The sequence below is a fragment of the Procambarus clarkii genome, chromosome 69 (genome assembly GCF_040958095.1).
Source record: "Procambarus clarkii isolate CNS0578487 chromosome 69, FALCON_Pclarkii_2.0, whole genome shotgun sequence".
NCBI lineage: Eukaryota > Metazoa > Arthropoda > Malacostraca > Decapoda > Cambaridae > Procambarus > Procambarus clarkii.
The window spans coordinates 15850349-15871549 of NC_091218.1; the positions used below are offsets into that span (position 1 = coordinate 15850349).

Genomic DNA, 21201 nt, shown 5'->3' on the forward strand with positions numbered 1-21201 from the left:
AGTACGAGGACTGCTGCCCGGCAAGGTCAAAATGCAAGTCAACTATTCCCTATCCTTAGTGTCACCCGACAATCAGATCAATTAAACAATTATAATAACACTACAAAATATGAACTAACAGCATCGTGGATACAGAATAAATACTGTATTAAACTGTAACAACAAACGACGAAGATGGAATAAGCAAAGTAAAATGAGAAATAAAAACGACAAGAGAACAAATACGAAAAATACGAAGCAAAAAAAAGCACCCAATTTTCTGAGTGGCCGACATGCGACGAAGCCAATGAGAAATCTGGGTGAGGGGGTGAGAGGGGGGGGGGAGGGTGAAGAGGAAGGAGGAGAAGGAAGGGGGAGGAAGAGAAGCGAAAATATTAGGGGGGGCCAACAAGAGAGAGGGGGGGGGGAGGGGGAGGGTAAGAGGAGGAGGAGTAGGGGGTAAAACAAAGCGACCAATCAGGGTGCGTTCCAGTCAAGCAGGCGGGAATGGGCGGACGTCACCCGCTGGTGATCGCACGGCAGCTAACCTGAACGCGGCCAACCTGGCCAAGAGCCCCAATTGGAAATCGGTAAGCGATGGCCTGGGATGGTTATTTGTTGTTCTTGTCGAGAGTGTGCTTGTTACTCTTGTTGTTGTGGTTGTTAACGCTGCGGTTTCGACGGTGTTTGTTCTTGTCCTTGCAACTGTGGTTCATGTGGAGTGTTGTTCTGGAAGTTTTGTAGTGTCTGTCAGGGATTCTGAAGCTGTTAGATGCCGGTCGGCCACATAGACAGGAGCCAGATGGCTTGGCGATACAGACGCCAGCCGCGCTGCTTTTAAATGGTAAACACTTTACACACAACCCGTCCTCACAGTAAGTCTATTCCATCCAGCGGTCAACCCCACAGACGCGTTCATAAATTTTAACATGCTGTTCATTCAAAACGGGAATTTTCTCAAGTATAAATTAATATTATATTAGCATATTGTGCATATATAGGCATAGGTTAGGTTAGGTGTTTAGGTTCTGTTGGCGATTATTTGTATTTGTAGTACGTGGGTGAAGCATTTACAGCGTTGTGGTTCGAACAAAAGTCGTCAGTGAAGCATTTGTTCCGGAAGTGTTCGGACGTCATCAGTTGTGAGGCGTGTAAATCGCTTTACATTCATAAACAGGGGGTTTGGCGGCTGGATTAACGAGCTTGGATCTTTGTATGCAAGGACGGGCTGCAGTCAGGATACAGCCCGTCCTCCAAAGACCCCCTGTTTATGAATGAAAAACCCTTTACACACGACTCACAAATGATGACGTTCGAACACTTCCGGAACAAGTGCTTCACTGACGAATTTTGTTCGAACCACAACGCTATAAATGCTTCACCCACGTACTACAAATAATCGCCAACAGAACCTAAACACCTAAAGCTAGCAGAAAACAAGCACCAGGTGGATACTTGGGGCTACAGGTGGATACATGGGGCTACAGGTGGATACATGGGGCTACAGGTGGATACATGGGGCTACAGGTGTATACTTGGGGGCTACAGGTGGATACTTGGGGGCTACAGGTGGATACTTGGGGGCTACAGGTGGATACATGGGGGCTACAGGTGGATACATGGGGCTACAGGTGTATACTTGGGGGCTACAGGTGGATACATGGGGCTACAGGTGTATACTTGGGGGCTACAGGTGGATACATGGGGGCTACAGGTGGATACATGGGGCTACAGGTGTATACTTGGGGGCTACAGGTGGATACATGGGGCTACAGGTGTATACTTGGGGGCTACAGGTGGATACATGGGGCTACAGGTGGATACATGGGGCTACAGGTGTATACTTGGGGGCTACAGGTGTATACTTGGGGGCTACAGGTGGATACATGGGGCTACAGGTGTATACTTGGGGGCTACAGGTGGATACATGGGGCTACAGGTGTATACTTGGGGGCTACAGGTGGATACTTGGGGCTACAGGTGTATACTTGGGGGCTACAGGTGGATACATGGGGGCTACAGGTGGATACATGGGGCTACAGGTGTATACTTGGGGGCTACAGGTGGATACATGGGGCTACAGGTGTATACTTGGGGGCTACAGGTGGATACATGGGGGCTACAGGTGGATACATGGGGCTACAGGTGTATACTTGGGGGCTACAGGTGGATACATGGGGCTACAGGTGTATACTTGGGGGCTACAGGTGTATACTTGGGGGCTACAGGTGTATACTTGGGGGCTACAGGTGTATACTTGGGGGCTACAGGTGTATACTTGGGGGCTACAGGTGGATACATGGGGCTACAGGTGTATACTTGGAGGCTACAGGTAGATACTTGGGGGCTACAGGTGGATACTTGGGGGCTACAGGTGGATACTTGGGGGCTACAGGTGGATACTTGGGGGCTACAGGTGTTTACTTGGGGGCTACAGGTGGATACTTGGGGGCTACAGGTGGATACTTGGGGGCTACAGGTGGATACTTGGGGGCTACAGGTGGATACTTGGGGCTACAGGTGGATACTTGGGGGCTACAGGTGGATACTTGGGGGCTACAGGCGAATACTTGGGGGCTACAGGTGGATACTTGGGGGGCTACAGGTGGATACTTGGGGGCTATAGGTAGACAGGTAAACGAGCGTCTTGTGTAATTAGCGACTCCTTGTGGTGGGTATAAGGGCCATTACAGGAAAGCTTCGAAACAACCCAAAAGCATTTGACAGTGTTGAACACACATGAAGCCTATCTGACACATGTGTTATAAGACACACGTGTCTTGTTATACTCCTAAACACCTGCATGTATCTTAGCTGGTCTGATAACGGGCTCCAAATGGAACAACTTGCACACATGTTGTATATATTAGGAATGATGTAAATATATATACTTTTGTTCAGAGGTATAGAATGTCCTAACGACCAATTATACCAAACAAAAGAAATTGGAACTCACATTTACTACTCGTCTTTAGAAATCTTGCGAGTTCTTACGGTGGATATCTTAGGAAGATATCCACCTATATTATCTTAGGATAATATCCTAAGATATTATCTAATATAGTAAGATATTAATATATCTAATATCGTGAGATATTAATATATCTATTATCGTGAGGTATTACGATATCTAATATCGTAAGATATTACACCGTAAGATATTAAGATATCTAATATCGTGAAGTATTACGATATCTAATGTCGTAAGATATTACACCGTAAGATATTTAATATCGTGAGGTATTACGATATCTAATATCGTAAGATATTACACCTTAAGATATCTAATATCGTGATGTATTACGATATCTAATATCGTAAAATATTACACCGTAAGATATCAATTCTAACGCTAAATGAATCCTAGAGATAAGAATTGCTTTATGAATGGAAATTGCCGATATTGCTTTATTTGCAATCAATTAGAGTAATGTACAGGGCGCGAGTTCTAAACCTGGCTCACCCCCCATTCACCCAGCAGTAATTAGGGACATGGTTGTATAATCCAATTGGCGGATCGTGTTCCAGGGAAAGCTATAGTTAGGGGTAAGGGAGCTATGAGCTGCGGGAGAGAGAGAGAGAGATAAGCTCTGAGCCTGGTAACTGTTAACAGGAGTCAGAAATCGCCAGCTGCTTTCTGTGTAAAGAACACAATGTTGATATGATTAAGATGTGGAAGCTAGCTAGATTTGTGGGCGTGGGGGGCCAGTGTGGGCGTGGGGGGCCAGTGTGGGCGTGGGGGGCCAGTGTGGGTGTGGGGGCCAGTGTGGGTGTGGGGGCCAGTGTGGGCGTGGGGGCCAGTGTGGGCTTGGGGGCTAGTGGGGGCCAGTGTGGACGTGGGGGGACCAGTGTGGGCGTGGGGGGCAGTGTGGGCGTGGGGGGCAGTGTGGGCGTGGGGGGCCAGTGTGGGCGTGGGGGCCAGTGTGGGCGTGGGGGCCAGTGTGGACGTGGGGGCCAGTGTGATCGTGGGGCCCAGTGTGGGCGTGGGGGCCAGTGTGGGCGTGGGGCCCAGTGTGGGCGTGGGGCCCACTGTGGGCGTGTGGACCACTGTGGGCGTGTGGACCACTGTGGGCGTGGGGCCCAGTGTGGGCGTGGGGGCCAGCGTGGGCCAGCTGGGATGGCAGGGTGGTGCTTGAGGGGAGAGGAAAGAGCAGTACTCATCCACCAACATGGTAGACAAAAGAACAATCCCTGCTGCTCATTACCGGCACACTCCGCCCCCAGGCTGTTTAGTGGGGGGAGAGAAGGGGGGGCAGTCACCCCTTTACCGTGGAGGAGGGGAAGGGGGGGAGGGGTAGTAGCTATTGCACGGCTGAGGATCGTGGGAGGGGGTGTTAAGGGGTAAGAGGTGAAGGGAAATAAACATAATGGGTGTTACCCACCCACTAAGGGTGGTTATTGGGGGAAGGGAAGGTAACTAAAGATAGGGAGGGTGAGGGGTTGCCCATCTCAAGGGGGGGGGGGGAGGAAGAGGGGTGCCCAAACGCTTGTGATTGAAGAGGAGAGATGATAATGGGTCAGACAAATAAGGGTGAGGCATGAAGCAGAAATCAATAATGAGGATTGAAAGGAAAGGTTTGATAAATGGTTAGTGGGGTGGATGTGGTGAGTGGGGTGGATGTGGTGAGTGGGGTGGATGTGGTGAGTAGGGGTGGATGTGGTGAGTGGGGGTGGATGTGGTGAGTGGGGGTGGATGTGGTGATTGGGGTGGATGTGGTGAGTGGGGGTGGATGTGGTGAGTGGCGGTGGATGTGGTGAGTGGGGTGGATGTGGTGAGTAGGGTGGATGTGGTGAGTGGGGGTGGATGTGGTGAGTAGGGTGGATGTGGTGAGTGAGGTGGATGTGGTGAGTGGCGGTGGATGTGGTGAGTGGGGTGGATGTGGTGAGTGGGGTGGATGTGGTGAGTGGGGTGGATGTGGTGAGTGGCGGTGGATGTGGTGAGTGGGGTGGATGTGGTGAGTGGGGTGGATGTGGTGAGTGGGGGTGGATGTGGTGAGTGGGGTGGATGTGGTGAGTGGGGGTGGATGTGGTGAGTGGGGTGGATGTGGTGAGTGGGGTGGATGTGGTGAGTGGGGTGGATGTGGTGAGTGGCGGTGGATGTGGTGAGTGGCGGTGGATGTGGTGAGTGGGGTGGATGTGGTGAGTGGGGTGGATGTGGTGAGTAGGGTGGATGTGGTGAGTGGGGTGGATGTGGTGAGTGGGGGTGGATGTGGTGAGTGGGGGTGGATGTGGTGAGTGGGGGTGGATGTGGTGAGTGGGGGTGGATGTGGTGAGTGGGGTGGATGTGGTGAGTGAGGTGGATGTGGTGAGTGAGGTGGATGCTGGTGAGTGAGGTGGATGTGGTGAGTGAGGTGGATGTGGTGAGTGAGGTGGATGTGGTGAGTGAGGTGGATGCTGGTGAGTGGGGTGGATGAGCCTCATCCGTCACTCTCAACATTCCATGTATACATTATCATCTTCGTAATTATTACTTTAATATAAATATTAATATATAATATTAATTTAATAAAAATAAATATTAATATATAATAATAATTAATATTAATATATATATTAATATATAAATTTCATATTATAACAATATTCAATTTCGCCGTCGTGTGTTCCTTTCCACTTCCTCCTGTTCCATCTTATTCTTAGCTCCACTTCCTCCTGTTCCATCATATTCTTAGCTCCACTTCCTCCTGTTCCATCTTATTCTTAGCTCCACTTCCTCCTGTTCCATCTTATTCTTAGCTCCACTTCCTCCTGTTCCACCTTATTCTTAGCTCCACTTCCTCCTGTTCCTCGTTATTCTTAGCTCCACTTCCTCCTGTTCCACCTTATTCTTGCTCCTTATACCTCTACCATCGCCTTATAGCATCATTCTTTAACCCGAAGACACGTGTCTCTCTCTCTCTCTCCTCCCCCTGCTGCCACCACCCTTGGCACCACCACCCTTGGCACCACCACCCTTGGCACTACCACCCTTGGCACCACCACCCTTGGCAACACCACCCTTGGCACCACCACCCTTGGCAACACCACCCTTGGCACTACCACCCTTGGCACCACCACCCTTGGCATCACCACCACCCTTGGCACCACCACCCTTGACACCACCCTTGGCACCACCACCCTTGGCACCATTATCAGACGTACCTCAACACTTACCCAATCATCAACTTTGCTCAATGCTCACCCTTCTCCATTATCTATATTACCATTATCACTTTGACCCCATTATCAGCCTTCCCCATCACCCTAACCTCATCATCGTCACCCTTCACTATCCTCCCCCAATTATCACATTTCTGATAATTTATCCTGTCATCCTTATCTATTCTTTATTTTTGCCCTAGAATCATCATCATCCTTTTATTGCCATTACTATTCTTACTTGTCACTTGTCATACCCCCATATTCTGCACCATCCTCCCACATTCATTGTCATCATTATCCTGTCTACACTCACCATCCATCCCCCATCCCAGTCCTCATCCTTCACTCACCATCCCATCCCTATCCACTAGGTTTCTCGGTTCTGTACACCCTCACTATCTTCTTTCTCACCTATCCCTTGCACCAGGTTTGTCTTGTCCTCCCCCACCCCACCCACAAAGACCTGCCCCCCCCCTCCCCCCACTGGTGGGGGGGGGGCAGGGAAGGCGGGGGGGAAAGGGGGGATATTTCAAGCCAGTTCTTCCCTGCCTGCCCCAACCCACAAGGGAAATTTCCTCCACGCTTCCCAAAACAATGGCATTTTGTCTTCCTGGTTGGCATCAGCTTTGTCTCTCCCGCGGGCGAAAAGACGCGCTCTATGGCGCGGCGAGCAGCCTCGTATCACCGCCACCACCTGGGGAATTTGGCGTATCGATGACTCTTTTAATTATAATTTTCCCCGCTGTGTCTAAGCGTCCGGGAGGAGGCTACACAATGGCGGGGAGGATTGTGTGTGTGTGGGGTAAACAATGTCGCATTCGAGTCTGAATGAGAGTTGTTCTGATAATGAGGATGATGAGGATGATGAAGCCAGGGAATATTGGTTGATCATTCGGAAAGTGCCTTGGAATTACAGGTTATTGAAAGTGGATTTTTATTTGCAAAGCGATTTTATTGATTATCTACTGCTGGTTTTTTTTTTTTTGAGATATAGCAGAGAGTATATATTATTTTTTTTAATATGCTGTACTTAATATGCGTGTGTGGTGGTAAATGTGTCTGAAAAGGTTATACCATGATTTAACCCTTATAAATCTAGCCTAAATCTCCATATATATATTCTTCACTCTAGATGGGCGTAGAAACATTCATTCTCAAACTTTCATTTTACAAATATATTTGTCGTAACGCGTGTCTAAACTGCGCGTTTCATTGATGCTGTCAACATACTCTGAGGAAGACGGAAAGTGGAGAACCAACTGTGGTGCATTCTCATTGGTCGGCTTAGGTAAATAGGTGTAGAGTGAACTGCCAGTTCCTTCTTGGGCTTGTAGATGGTAGGATTTACGTAGTCGTAGGCCGGTGGGTAAGTGGACACTAGTGTTTGATAGGTATTACTTCGGCTGTGTCTTAATTAATATTAAATTTAAATTTTGCCCCGAGGGGCGAGTTTATTGGGCAGCGCCACTCATCTTGTGAGTGGACACACCGCCATAGTGACAGTATTGGGCAGCGCCACTCATCCTGTGAGTGGACACACCGCCATAGTGACAGTATTGGGCAGCGCCACTCATCCTGTGAGTGGACACACCGCCATAGTGACAGTATTGGGCAGCGCCACTCATCTTGTGAGTGGACACACCGCCATAGTGACAGTATTGGGCAGCGCCACTCATCCTGTGAGTGGACACACCGCCATAGTGACAGTATTGGGCAGCGCCACTCATCCTGTGAGTGGACACACCGCCATAGCAGCTTGTACAACACTCCCCAATAGGAAGAAAACCCGCTGGGTTGTTCATCCTGTCACTTGTACCCAGACACAGCTGGGACTTGCTTAACTGTCTCAAGTGAACAGTTCCTCAAACAAGAAGATTAACATCTATCAACCCTTAAAAGCTTACGTTATCTTGCGGGTGCAAAATGGGGAAATCTTTTAAGAACAGTATCAATATTTGACAAATAGTGTTTTCCTAACTCAAACAATGTGGGGTTTATTATTCTACACATATTTCTAATGTCTCTCAGGTGTTGACACTCTCTCAGGTAGTGGTCAAGGCGGTGTCCGTCACTCTCATCACAGATTCTGCAACTCCGCTGCTCAACTGTTGTTTCCATTCCATATCTCCATGGATATTTATATCCAAGACGGATTCTCGCTATTACTGATTCTCTCCCTCGTCCTCCTCCTCTTCGGCCATAATGATTGGGATTGCCAGGTTTTAGTTGATTATTTTGGTGAGGCATTTTAGAGAGCCATGTTGTTTGTGAATTGCCAGGCGTCGGAATTATTGGTGTCGATTTCACTTTTGCCTCAGATCTATAAGATTTTGTTGAAGGTCGTGGTGTACTATTGCTCTCAGACTGCTAGAGAGTTAGAAATAGCCTAAGCTACTCTATCCCGTTTGCGGTGTATATTTTCCTTGTCTCAATAAACATACTTGAACTTGTCTTGAAAGAGGTGATGTCGTTTATATATATTGAGATGATTCGAGTCCCCAAGTGGGCACGTGAAGGCTTAGACCGCATTCCTGTCTTGTTAAGGCGTCCCGTGTGGCGGCGGGAGAGTTCTTGACGAACACGCTGGCCGCCGTTCCTTACTCTTGCAGAACATGATGAGCCGTGTGGGCAGCGGCCGTGTCTCTCCTCACTATATCTTTCAAGACACTCCAACGGGAACCACTTGTCAACTGACCACAAGGCGGAGGAAAGAACCTGAAACCATCTATCCATCTCCCGTGAATGTGTTCCCTCCTTACGAGTTCCTTGTCATCAACAAGGAACACTTTACTATTTGCATGATCTGGTTTTTCGAGTTTTTCTTATTATTTGTTCAGCTTTCAGTGTTTAATTGAATTATATCTGTTTTTTGGCTATGGTAATAATTCTGGCGTAGTTGTTTATGAGAGGAAGATCAGCCCAAGGGCACGTCAACTCTTGTGATTGTAAAGACAATTGCAAGTAAACAATAAACAACAGATAATGTTGTTACACTCAGGCAGTATAAAGGAGACATGCATGTAATGATATAATGTACACACACTGTGTGTCCCCCTCCCCCTCTCTCCTTCAACCCCCGAGTGTCGCCGGGGAGATCTATCTAGCTATCCACCCTTCCATCTGGCTATCCACCCATCCATCTGGCTATCCACCCATCCATCTAGCTAGCTATCCACCCATCCATCTAGCCATCTATCCATCCATCCATCTATCTAGCCATCTATCCATCTCTATAGCCATCCATCCATCTAGTTAACCATTCATCTCTCTAGCTATCCATCCATCTCTCTAGCTATCCATCCATCTGTCTAGCCATCTATCCATCCAACCCTCTATCTAGGCATTCATCCATCTATCTAGTCATCTGTCCATCTATCTAGCTATCCATCCATCTATCTCCAACTATCCATCCATCTAACTATCCATCCATCCATCCACCTACCTAGCCATCCATCTATCTATCTATCCCTCCATTCAACTCTAGCTATCCATCCATCTATCCATCCATCCATTCATCTACCTAGACATTCATCCATCTATCTAGCCATCCATCCATCTACCCATCCATCTACCCATCCCTTTGTCCAACCATCCATCCATCCATCTTCATCTCCATCTGTCTATCCGTATCCATCCATCTATCCCTCCATCTACTCGTATATCTATCCATCTTCCCCATTTGGCCCCCTCGTCCCCATCCTCTTGGTCACTCCGCCCCTCCTCCCATCTTTATCTCTTCCTTCCCCTCTCCCATTTCCCCCTTACCTTCCCCTCCTCCCCCTCACCTTTGTCCTCCCCCCCTCCTCTCCCCCCTTCTCAGAAAGTGTATGGATTTCTTCTCTCCCCCCATCCCCCTACCCCCTCCCCCCCACTTCCTCACCCTCCTCCTTTTCCCCTCCCAATCTTCCCCCCCCCCCTCCCCTCTCCTTCACACCCCCTCTTCCTACCCCCTCCCCTTCACTATTTGTCTCCTACAATAGGCTGCTCAAGTCTCACCATTTCATTATAATAGTAAATAACATTCAACACAAATTATAAGAGTTCACCCTATCGAATTTGGTCTTTTTATGTGAAGGATAAGTTTAAAATATTTACGTAGTTTATGGGACTATGACCTTAGTTTGAGTAGCAGGATTTTTTTTTTAATTTTTCCGAGATCAATGAATAATGGTGTATATTTATATATGATTTTATTTTTAAAAAATATTTTTTTTAGGTATAGCGGCGGGCAGTGCCAAAGATTGTTGTGGGGGGGGGGGTCTGAATAGGACTCTGGCACGCTGTTTTCTATTGAATTCTGATGACCCTGACCAGCCTATGTTCATCCCTGACCCCAGACCATTCACTGTCAATTTATGTGAGGCTAGCCCCGAGCGTCTGGCCTCCAACTTTGGACAGACATTCACATAGGTATAGATAACTTTGATTTTATGGTCCCCATTCTGCCCATCATGCCCTGTCCATTACTCTGGAGTGCCCCCGCCAGCACTCGGATGGTAATCTTGGGCATAGCATTTTATCAAATCACCTCATTCTTTGGGGCACACGTGAGGAACACAAATGCAAACAAGCCTGAATGGTCCCCAGGACTATATGCAACTGAAAACTCACACCCCAGAAGTGACTCGAACCCATACTGCCAGGAGCAACGCAACTGGTATGTACAGGACACCGTAACCACTCGACCATTACGACCGGACAAAAAGGAGGTGATAGCCGAAGCTATTTGAACCCCCCCCCCCCCGCCGGCACTCGGATGGTAATCTTGGGCATAGTATTTTATCAAATCACCTCATATGCTTAATGTGCTTAAGGGAGAAGTATGTGCAATATTTTGATCTTTCAGGATATAATGATAGCTATAAGAGAGAGAGAGAGAGAGAGAGAGAGAGAGAGAGAGAGAGAGAGAGAGAGAGAGGTGAGGGAAGAGGGAGGGAAAAAGAGAGAGAGAGAGAGAGAGAGAGAGAGAGAGAGAGGGAGGAGGAAGGGAAAGAGAGTAATAATGAGGTAGAGAAAAGAATATAGGAACACGCATCAAGCAACAAAGCAACAAACGAAGGGTGTGAGGACAAACACAATCACACCGCACCTGTTCATCTTTCCTCAATCATGGCTGCTTTGTTTATCAAAAACTATAACTTCTTGCAGGTCGGCGTTCGATCCCCAATGGACCAAGCGGTTAGGAGCTGTTTCTTCCCTCCCGTCATATCCCAGCTTCTTGTCCTCATATCCCAGCTCCTTGTTCTCATATCTCAGCTCCTTGTCCTCATATCCCAGCTTCTTGTCCTCATATCCCAGCTCCTTGTTCTCATATCTCAGCTCCTTGTCCTCATATCCCAGCTTCTTGTCCTCATATCCCAGCTCCCTGTCCTCATATCCCAACTCCTTGTCCTCATATCCCAGCTCCTTGTCCTCATATCCCAGGTTATTTATGGACTATACAGTGAATAGTACAAAATTTTACTGTGTAATTGTTTAATACGTCATTGTTTGTACTAAGGTGGACGTAGTTACAAAAACTTACTATGTAAACAGTAGAATGGGTTAGGTAACAACTGTTGGTAGTTATACCTGTAACAACCACCCCCCCAGTAACAACCACCGCCAGTAACAACCACCGCCAGTAACAACCACCGCCAGTAACAACCACCCCCAGTAACAACCACCGCCAGTAACAACCACCCCCAGTAACAACCACCCCCAGTAACAACCACCACCCCCAGTAACAACCACCCCCCCAGTAACAACCACCGCCAGTAACAACCACCGCCAGTAACAACCACCGCCAGTAACAACCACCGCCAGTAACAACCACCACCAGTAACAACCACCGCCAGTAACAACCACCCCCAGTGACAACCACCCACCAGTAACAACCACCCCCCAGTAACAACCACCACCAGTAACAACCACCCACCAGTACCAACCACCCCCCAGTAACAACCACCGCTAGTAACAACCACCGCCAGTAACAACCACCACCAGTAACAACCACCGCCAGTAACAACCACCCCCAGTGACAACCACCCACCAGTAACAACCACCCCCCAGTAACAACCACCACCAGTAACAACCACCCACCAGTAACAACCACCACCAGTAACAACCACCCACCAGTAACAACCACCCACCAGTAACAACCACCCACCAGTAACAACCACCCCCCAGTACCAACCACCCCCCAGTAACAACCACCCCCAGTGACAACCACCACCAGTGACAACCACCCCCAGTACCAACCACCCCCCAGTAACAACCACCCCCAGTACCAACCACCCCCCAGTAACAACCACCACCAGTGACAACCACCCACCAGTAACAACCACCCCCCAGTACCAACCACCCCCCAGTACCAACCACCCCTAGTAACAACCACCACCAGTACCAACCACCCCCCAGTACCAACCACCCACCGGTACCAACCACCCCCCCAGTACCAACCACCCCCCAGTACCAACCCCCCCCAGTACCAACCACCACCCCAGTACCAACCACCCCCCAAGTACCAACCACCACCAGTGACAACCACCCATCAGTAACAACCACCACCAGTACCAACCACCCCCCCCCAGTACCAACCACCCCCATTACAAACCACCCCCAGTACCAACCACCCCCAAGTACCAACCACCCCCCAGTACCAACCACCCCCCAGTACCAACCACCCCCCAGTACCAACCACCCCCCCAGTACCAACCACCCCCCCAGTACCAACCACCCCCCCAGTACCAACCACCCCCCCAGTACCAACCACCACCAGTACCAACCACCCCCCAGTACCAACCACCCCCAGTACCAACCACCCCTAATAACAACCACCAGTACCAACCACCCCCCAGTACCAACCACCCCCCAGTACCAGCCACCCACCAGTACCAGCCACCCACCAGTACCAGCCACCCACCAGTACCAACCACCACCAGTACCAACCACCCCCCAGTACCAACCACCCCTAGTAACAACCACCAGTACCAACCACCCCCCAGTACCAACCACCACCAATAACCACCACCAATAACCACCACCAGTACCAACCACCCCCCAGTACCAACCACCCCCCAGTAACAACCACCCCCCAGTGACTACCACCACCAGTAACAACCACCCCCCAGTACCAACCACCCCCAGTAACAACCACCCCCCCAGTACCAACCACCCCCAGTACCAACCACCCCCCCAGTACCAACCACCCCCAGTACCAACCACCCCCCAGTACCAACCACCCCCCCAGTACCAACCACCCCCCCAGTACCAACCACCCCCCAGTACCAACCACCCCCCCAGTACCAACCACCACCAGTGACAACCACCCATCAGTAACAACCACCCATCAGTAACAACCACCTCCAGTACCAACCACCCACCAGTACCAACCACCCCCCCCCAGTACCAACCACCCCCCCCCCCAGTACCAACCACCCCCCCAGTACCAACCACCCCCCCAGTACCAACCACCACCACCAGTAACAACCACCACCAGTAACAACCACCCCCCAGTAACAACCACCCCCCAGTAACAACCACCCCCCAGTAACAACCACCCCCAGTAACAACCACCCCCAGTAACAACCACCCCCCAGTACCAACCACCAGCTCTGGGGACGCCGAGACATTGTCCAAGTCACCGGGGCCGTTTAGGAAACAGTTCCCCAGCCCCCAACAATGGGCTTTGAGCCTCATCCTCCTCCATGTTGTAATGGCCGCTTCAACACCAACTCTGGCCCAGGTTTTTATCTTTATCTCAATGTCCACAATAATTGAGAGGCCGAGAGAGTGGCCAAGAGAGAGAGAGACCCAGAGAGAGAGCCAGAGAGTCCGAGAGAGAGAGGGGCCGAGTGAGAGAGCCAGAGGGGCCAAGAGAGAGAGAGAGAGAGAGAGAGAGAGAGAGAGAGAGAGAGAGGGAGAGGGAGAGAGAGAGAGAGGGAGAGAGAGAGGGAGAGAGAGAGGGAGAGAGAATAAGCCAGTCCCCCTCCCATCACTACATAAAAGCAAGCCGTACTCTAACAACGATAAGGGCCACAAGAGGTGGTGTGAAAAAAGGACCTTTTGAGGTCTGTCGAAAAACGATGATTAAAAACCGGAAGACAGTTTTAAGGGGGCACTCTGCCACGATGACCCTTGAGAGTGTGTCTCTTAATTAGAGCCTTTTGTCACCCCTGACCCATTAATAGTGGGTTGGGGCCTTGGGTGGGGGTGGGGACCCTCCGAGGAAGGTGGGTACTCGGTCGGTACTCGTTGGTGAGGCTACAGTCTTTGTGGATTCATATGAGGTCGACGCCCTTGTTGACAGCTGTGGGTTGGGACACTCTTCAGTCCTGCCCAGCAATGGTTAAAGATTAAATATTTTTTGGTTCTCAAATTGCGAGAAATATCACTTAGTGTAAGGGGGAAAATTACTTTTAATTGCCTGGGAACACACACACACTCCCCAGCTCTCTCTCTCTCTCTCTCTCTTTCTCTCTCTCTCTCTCTCTCTCTCTCTCTCTCTCTCTCTCTCTCTCTCTCTCTCTCTCTCTCTCTCTCTCTCTCTCTCTCTCTCTCTCTCTGTCTCTTTCTCTCTCTCTCTTTCTCTCTCTCTCTCTCTCTCTCTCTCTCTCTTTCTCTCTCTCTCTCTCTCTCTCTCTCTCTCTCTCTCTCTCTCTCTCTCTTTCTCTCTCTCTCTCTTTCTCTCTCTCTCTCTTTCTCTCTCTCTCTCTCTCTCTCATCTGTAGAACGATTTGTTGTGGGGGTAGCTTTAGCACCGTGACATGTGGCATTCTCTTCACTGATGCATATTCCGAGCCACCCTTGTTGGACATGTACCCAACAGCAGTTACTGTTCATAAATAGGGGCGAAGCTAATTAAATTAGATATATCTACCGTGGGACATCGTTAGAAGGGGTGTCTTTTGTCCCATTAAATGTTATGGGGAGGTTCATGGAGTTATTGAGGGAAATATGGTATAGTTTTGTGGAATATTTTGAACTCAAAATTGTTTTAAATACATTAGTAAAACCTACATATATGTTATGTAGGGTGTGAAGCCTGAGGTGTTTGTGTACATGTTGTGTGGTTCAGTATGAGTGTTTACCTGAAAGTGACTAGTAATATATGTACACCAGGTACATATGGTAGTTGTTCATGTGTGTACATGGTGCCTTGTGTGATGACTTTCACCATCTTCGCTATAATCACCACCGTCGCTGGCACCACCATCATCACATGACTCATTATTCTCACCATCAGTCACATCACCATCCTCGTCACTCTCATCATTATGAACATGATTGTCATTGTCACCATCAATAGGAGGGTATCTTATCTTGAGATGATTTCGGGGCTTAGTGTCCCCGCGGCCCGGTCCTCGACCAGACCTCCACCCCCAGGAAGCAGCCCGTGACAGCTGACTAACTTCAAGGTGCCTATTTACTGCTAGGTAACAGGAGCATCAGAGTGAAAGAAACTCTGCCCATTGTTTCTCGCCGGCACGCGGGATCGAACCCGGGACCGCAGGATCACGCGTCCAGGTCTGATAAAGACCTTTTGTGCCCTCTGTAATGCTTTTGCGCTACCGCTCACAGGATGAGTATGGGGTGAACAATAAACTAGCCGCCTTCCACGGCAACAATCAACGCGTCCAGTGTTCTGTCCGCTCAGCCACCGGCTCCCTAGGCCTAGCCATTAAGACATGGATAGGAGGATAGAAATAGCCTGAGCTACTCAATCCCTCTCATCTGTACCTTATTGCCTCCATAAAATACTTGAAAACATGAATAACATAAGCTAAAGAGATCACAAGATCACCAGTTAGAATCCTGAACCAAAGCCTAGTGTCACAAGAGATTCTGAGGCTATGTTGACCAGACCACACACTAGAAGGTGAAGGGACGACGACGTTTCGGTCCGTCCTGGACCATTCTCGAGTCGATTGTGATGAGGAAGTAGAGACAGGCAATGAATAGGCAAGAGAGAAGAGCTGAGGAGCAAAGGCTATATATATTTTTCTGAGGCTATATATATTTTTCTAAGGCTATATATATTTTTCTGAGGCTATATATATTTTTCGGATTAAATAATGACAAGTTTGAGTAAAACAATGATGGTGGCGCACAGGGCCTCCCTCCCACCACCACTAATGTGTAGGTGTGTAATCCCAAACATTATGTTTTGTTTATTTCGTAGAGTCGAGTGTGTAGAGTATGGCTTCCAGCGGTGTGGGAATTAGCTCAGGCTCTCAGACACACGCTACACGCAACACGCACACGCTACACGCAACACGCACACGCTACACGCGCCGGAAATACGAACATTTAGGGTTTGAAATTACATTATCCTACAGGTCAAGGAAAGGAGGGGGGAGGGGAGATGAGGTTTAATGTTTCTGTAAGGGAAATTCTGCGGAATTCAGATAAGCGAGACAGAGAGAGGAGTCATACGGTGGAGAACCGTTAAACAGTGGTTCTCTCTCACGCGGACGGAAGAATCATCACTCGGTGAGCCGGAATTATATTATTGTGTAGGTTAATGATCTGGAATTACATCTTGAGGTTATCTTGAGATGATTTCGGGGCTTTTTAGTGTCCCCGCGGCCCGGTCCTCGACCAGGCCTCCACCCCCAGGAAGCAGCCCGTGACAGCTGACTAACACCCAGGTACCTATTTTACTGCTAGGTAACAGGGGCATAGGGTGAAAGAAACTCTGCCCATTGTTTCTCACCGGCTTCAGCACACATAGCATTGACCCGCATAGTTTTGTAGGTTATATTGGTCGTTGATGTGAATTAGTGTGTGTGTGTGTGTGTTGTATATGTTGGTGGGCGTGTGGGAGACGTCGAGGGACCCAGGCGCCTCACCCTGCTGCTATGGGACCGTCGGCTGCCGCCGGGGTGATGTCTGAGTAGGCAGCAGGCGAAGGACACTGCCGTTAGGCCTGCTTCTGCTGTTTCTGCTTCTGCTACTGCTGCTACTGTTACTTCTGCTGTTTCTGCAACAGTTACTGATGCTACTGCCAATATTTTATTACACTAATTACAGATAAATAATATGAACTAACGTATATGAACTGCCCGAAACGCTTTGCGTAAAATAGTGGCTTTAGGCATTGTATGTACTAGCTCTATCTATAAATTCATTAATATCTGTATCACCCCTTGTATGTATGTACTTTACCTAAATAAACATTTGATTTTTTGAATTTGAATTTGTCTATAAGCGAGCCAATGGTGGCTACATTTTCCCGCCATTTGTGATGTGAACGCTCTCAAACATGGCGGCCGGAAGTCCCAACTGACAAAATAACTTCCATATCGCTAGGCACTACGCACTACCTGTTAATATTTCTCAATATTTGAACAAATATCTTGTCATATAATCAAAGTCACGTGGAAGTGGGTGTTGTTGAGAAGATATCAGATAAAGAATAAGGAAATGTTAACATACAACAAATGTGGAACGTCTCCGTACATCAGTCAACGACATGATAAGCGATATCCGGTCGGAACCGTGTATGTAAATATTATTTATATGCTTTTATTTCATACATAAATAATAATGTACTTTATTTCAATATGTTATCTTGTGATCGTTTTGAATGATATTTCAAAATATAAGAGATTGTTTACTGGCAATATTATTAACATGGTGGAAATCTCCGTTGGTCTCAGGAAGACTTCCGAATTATGGTAAGGCGAAGTGATTCCTTACAAATATATTCGCTTTTATTCTTTCATTATATATGTGATGATAATGAATGATGACATAGACGACTGTGATGGTCATGATGACGATGAACATGAATGATGTGGTTGATGATGATTGATGTAGAACATCCTACAATCTCTGTAGGATGTTCCTACAGAGACTTCAGGAAACAGTTCTTTCGTTATGGGAGTAAAAGCGAGGATGATAGAGACAAAAGAGGGCCAGGAAGCTTTTCATCTACAGAGTAGCGTGGTTCTAAATATAAAGCGACGATTCCCGAAGCTAGAAAGACAATTTTGTACATTTGCACATCCGACAGAAATCTTGATTCTTCTTGAGATCTTGAGGTTATCTTGAGATGATTTCGGGGATTAGTATCCCCGCGGCCTGGTCCTCGACCAGGTCTCCACCCCCAGGAAGCAGCCCATGACAGCTGACTAACTCCCAGGTACCTATTTATTGCTATATAACAGGAGCATCAGGATGAAAGAAACTCTGCCCATTGTTTCTCTCCGGGACCACAGGATCACGCGTCCAGTGTTCTGTCCGCTCAGCCACCGGCTCCGTGATGTAGGGAGCCAAAGAGATGGACGGATTGCATATTCTGCGACTGTCAGAGAGCATTTGATATTGTCCCAACTCAGAGACTGCTATTCAAGGCAAAGAAACACGTTGAGGTGTCTGGAAGTTGTAGGAAGTAAGAAAAGAGCTATGGTGAGAGGGAAGACATCAGAGTGGCACCACAAGGATCGGCACTAACACCTATATGGTGAGAGGGAAGACGTCAGAGTGGCACCACAAGGATCGGCACTAACACCTATATGGTGAGAGGGAAGACATCAGAGTGGCACCACAAGGGTCGACATTAACACCTATATGGTGAGAGGGAAGACATCAGAGTGGCACCACAAGGGTCGACATTAACACCTATATTGTATCGTAATGTCTTCCACCTCACACACGACATTTTCTCTTTCAGTTAAATGTTTACTGATGACATGAAACAAATACGAATTTCAACAAAGGGCTGACCGTAATTCCTTGGAAAGTAATCTCGACAATCTGAAAGTAATCTCGATTAACATCTGAAAAACGACTACAAGACTTGACCGCGGGAAGATACGAGGTCATAAGAATACAAAAAGGATGGAAAAGACTTGTACAGAGTGAAGGCGAGAGAGAGAGAGAGAGAATCCTGCGTCGAAAAAGGAGCAAGACTTCCAGGTAGACATGACCCAAAATCCAGAGCAAATCTTAGCAGAATGACGTGAGCTATCTTGAGGTTATCTTGAGATGATTTCGGGGCTTTAGTGTCCCCGCGGCCCGGTCCTCGACCAGGCCTCCACCCCCAGGAAGCAGCCCGTGACAGCTGACTAACACCCAGGTACCTATTTACTGCTAGGTAACAGGGGCATTCAGGGTGAAAGAAACTTTGCCCATTTGTTTCTGCCTCGTGCGGGAATCGAACCCGCGCCACAGAATTACGAGTCCTGAGCGCTATCCACCAGGCTACGAGGCCCCAGGTGTGCCGAGCTGACCAACCTCCCCGTAACCTTTAGCAACTTGACAAGAACACAATTAGCCTTCCCTGGCCCTCTACGCATTCCCAAGAATGCAGTTCTGCCAAGGAACCCCTTCCTAAACAAAACGTATTTCTTGAGCTTAGGAGCTGAACTGAGTGACGTGTGTAAATGAACCTCACTCCCACTGGATCAGAATAATAACAGGGAGGTACGTTTTCTATTGATTTATATCAATATAAAAGATTCGATGGGAGATTTACAAAGTCATGTTAAATCTTAACTGAGTTACTACGTTGGGCTATAAGACGTTCAGAAGGTGGGGCTCAGAGCTACTGCTCGACCCTAAAGACACATGTAGGTGATTAAACACACACACACACACACACACACACACATTTTTTCAGTGTCAGAGTAGTTAATAAATGGAATGCACTAGGAAGTGATGTGGTGGAGGCTGACTCCATACACAGTTTCAAATGTAGATATGATAGAGCCCAGTAGGCTCAGGAATCTGTACACCAGTTGATCGACAGTTGAGAGGCGGGACCAAAGAGCGAAAGCTCAACCCCCGCAAGCACAATTAGGTGAGTACACACACACACACACACACACACACACACACACACACACACACACACACACGCTGGCTGAAAGAGCCCCGGGGTGGGGAGGGGGCGTGAGGACCATATTAAAGAAGTGCCCCCTGACACGTGGAGGAGTGTTAACAGCCCTAAACAGTGATCTCTCCGCCTCCACCCGTTACCGCTGGCTCCTTTGTAACATCCCCATCCAGCGTAGAATTACGGGAAAATTGCCCCTTTGTCACCGGGACGGAGGGGCGGTCAGGCAACACGAGACCCCTGCACAACGAGTCGCAGGCTTCGTCTTGCTTCGAAGCATCTCAACACCGTTCGAATCCCAGTCTTGCTTCCCTTTATGACCGTTTTTGGTTATAGTGAGGCAAGGTGGGGGGGGCATATTTTCTCTCCCCCCCTATTATGAATCGTCTGGTGGTTCTTGCTTAATCACCTCTGAAGAGGGTTTAAGCTTAGCGTGTCGTCTGAGTCGGGTCTCAAAGGGTGTTCCGAGCCACTCTGTGAAACTTACCTCCACGGCGTGGGTGTCGGTGAGCTTCGTTCAGCGCCTCGCTCGATCGTCACAAGCTTTCGTCGGTGGCTACGATCCTCCTCCCTCCCTACCCATTGCTGGAGCTGCGAACGAAACATTGTGGGAAATAATAGGCCTGTAACTGGAACCAGCAGCAGCTTGTTCCTCGTTACCTGGAACAGCGAATCTGATCTTCCAAGTTGCCGGAAAGCACACCACAATGTGACGCTTCTCCCGGGCTGTTCTTGCCTGCTTGTGCTTGCGGGGGTTGAGCTCTGGCTCTTGGGTCCCGCTCTGTGTGTGTGTATACTCACTTGGATGTGCTTGCGGGGGTTGAGCTCTGGCTCTTGGGTCCCGCTCTGTGTGTGTGTGTGTGTATGCTCACTTGGATGTGCTTGCAGGGTCGCGGTAGGCTCCTAGCCCCGCCTCCCCGAGCGTTCTTAGATTAGTGCAATTATTCATTTTTCACACCTTTATCATATTTATATTTACAATTTTAATTCAAATTAGTTTCAACGACTTCTACCTCGAACCTGTTCCATTTATTGACAGTTTTAACGTTGAAAAAGTTCTTTCTGGTGTGTCTGTGACTCATTTGCGTCTCTAGCTTCCATCTGTGACCCCTCGTCCTGTTCCTAGCTTTGAACAATGCTGGTTTGTCTGCCTTGTCAACCTCCTTAAGACTCTTGTACTGTTATCACGTCCTCCCTATCTCTCCTTTCCTCAAATGTGGTAACGTGCAGTTCTCTCAGCCTTTCCTCATAACTCAATC

General features: G+C 48.5%; 2 protein-coding genes across 2 annotated transcripts in view; one reads left to right on the top strand and one right to left on the bottom strand.

Annotated features, from left to right (window-relative positions):
• The window catches only part of LOC123772307 (uncharacterized), a 200397-nt gene that overhangs the window by 89467 nt on the left and 89729 nt on the right, over nt 1-21201 (top strand). The gene's annotated exons all lie outside the window — the stretch shown is intronic.
• On the bottom strand, nt 3659-4150 carry LOC138355863 (threonine-rich protein-like). The gene has a single exon (XM_069311406.1). The coding sequence runs from the start codon at nt 4148-4150 to the stop codon at nt 3659-3661; it is 492 nt and encodes a 163-aa protein (XP_069167507.1).

Excerpts from the sequence above, each read along its gene's own strand:
- LOC138355863 (XM_069311406.1), bottom strand. The coding sequence starts at position 4,150 with ATGTTGGTGGATGAGTACTGCTCTTTCCTCTCCCCTCAAGCACCACCC.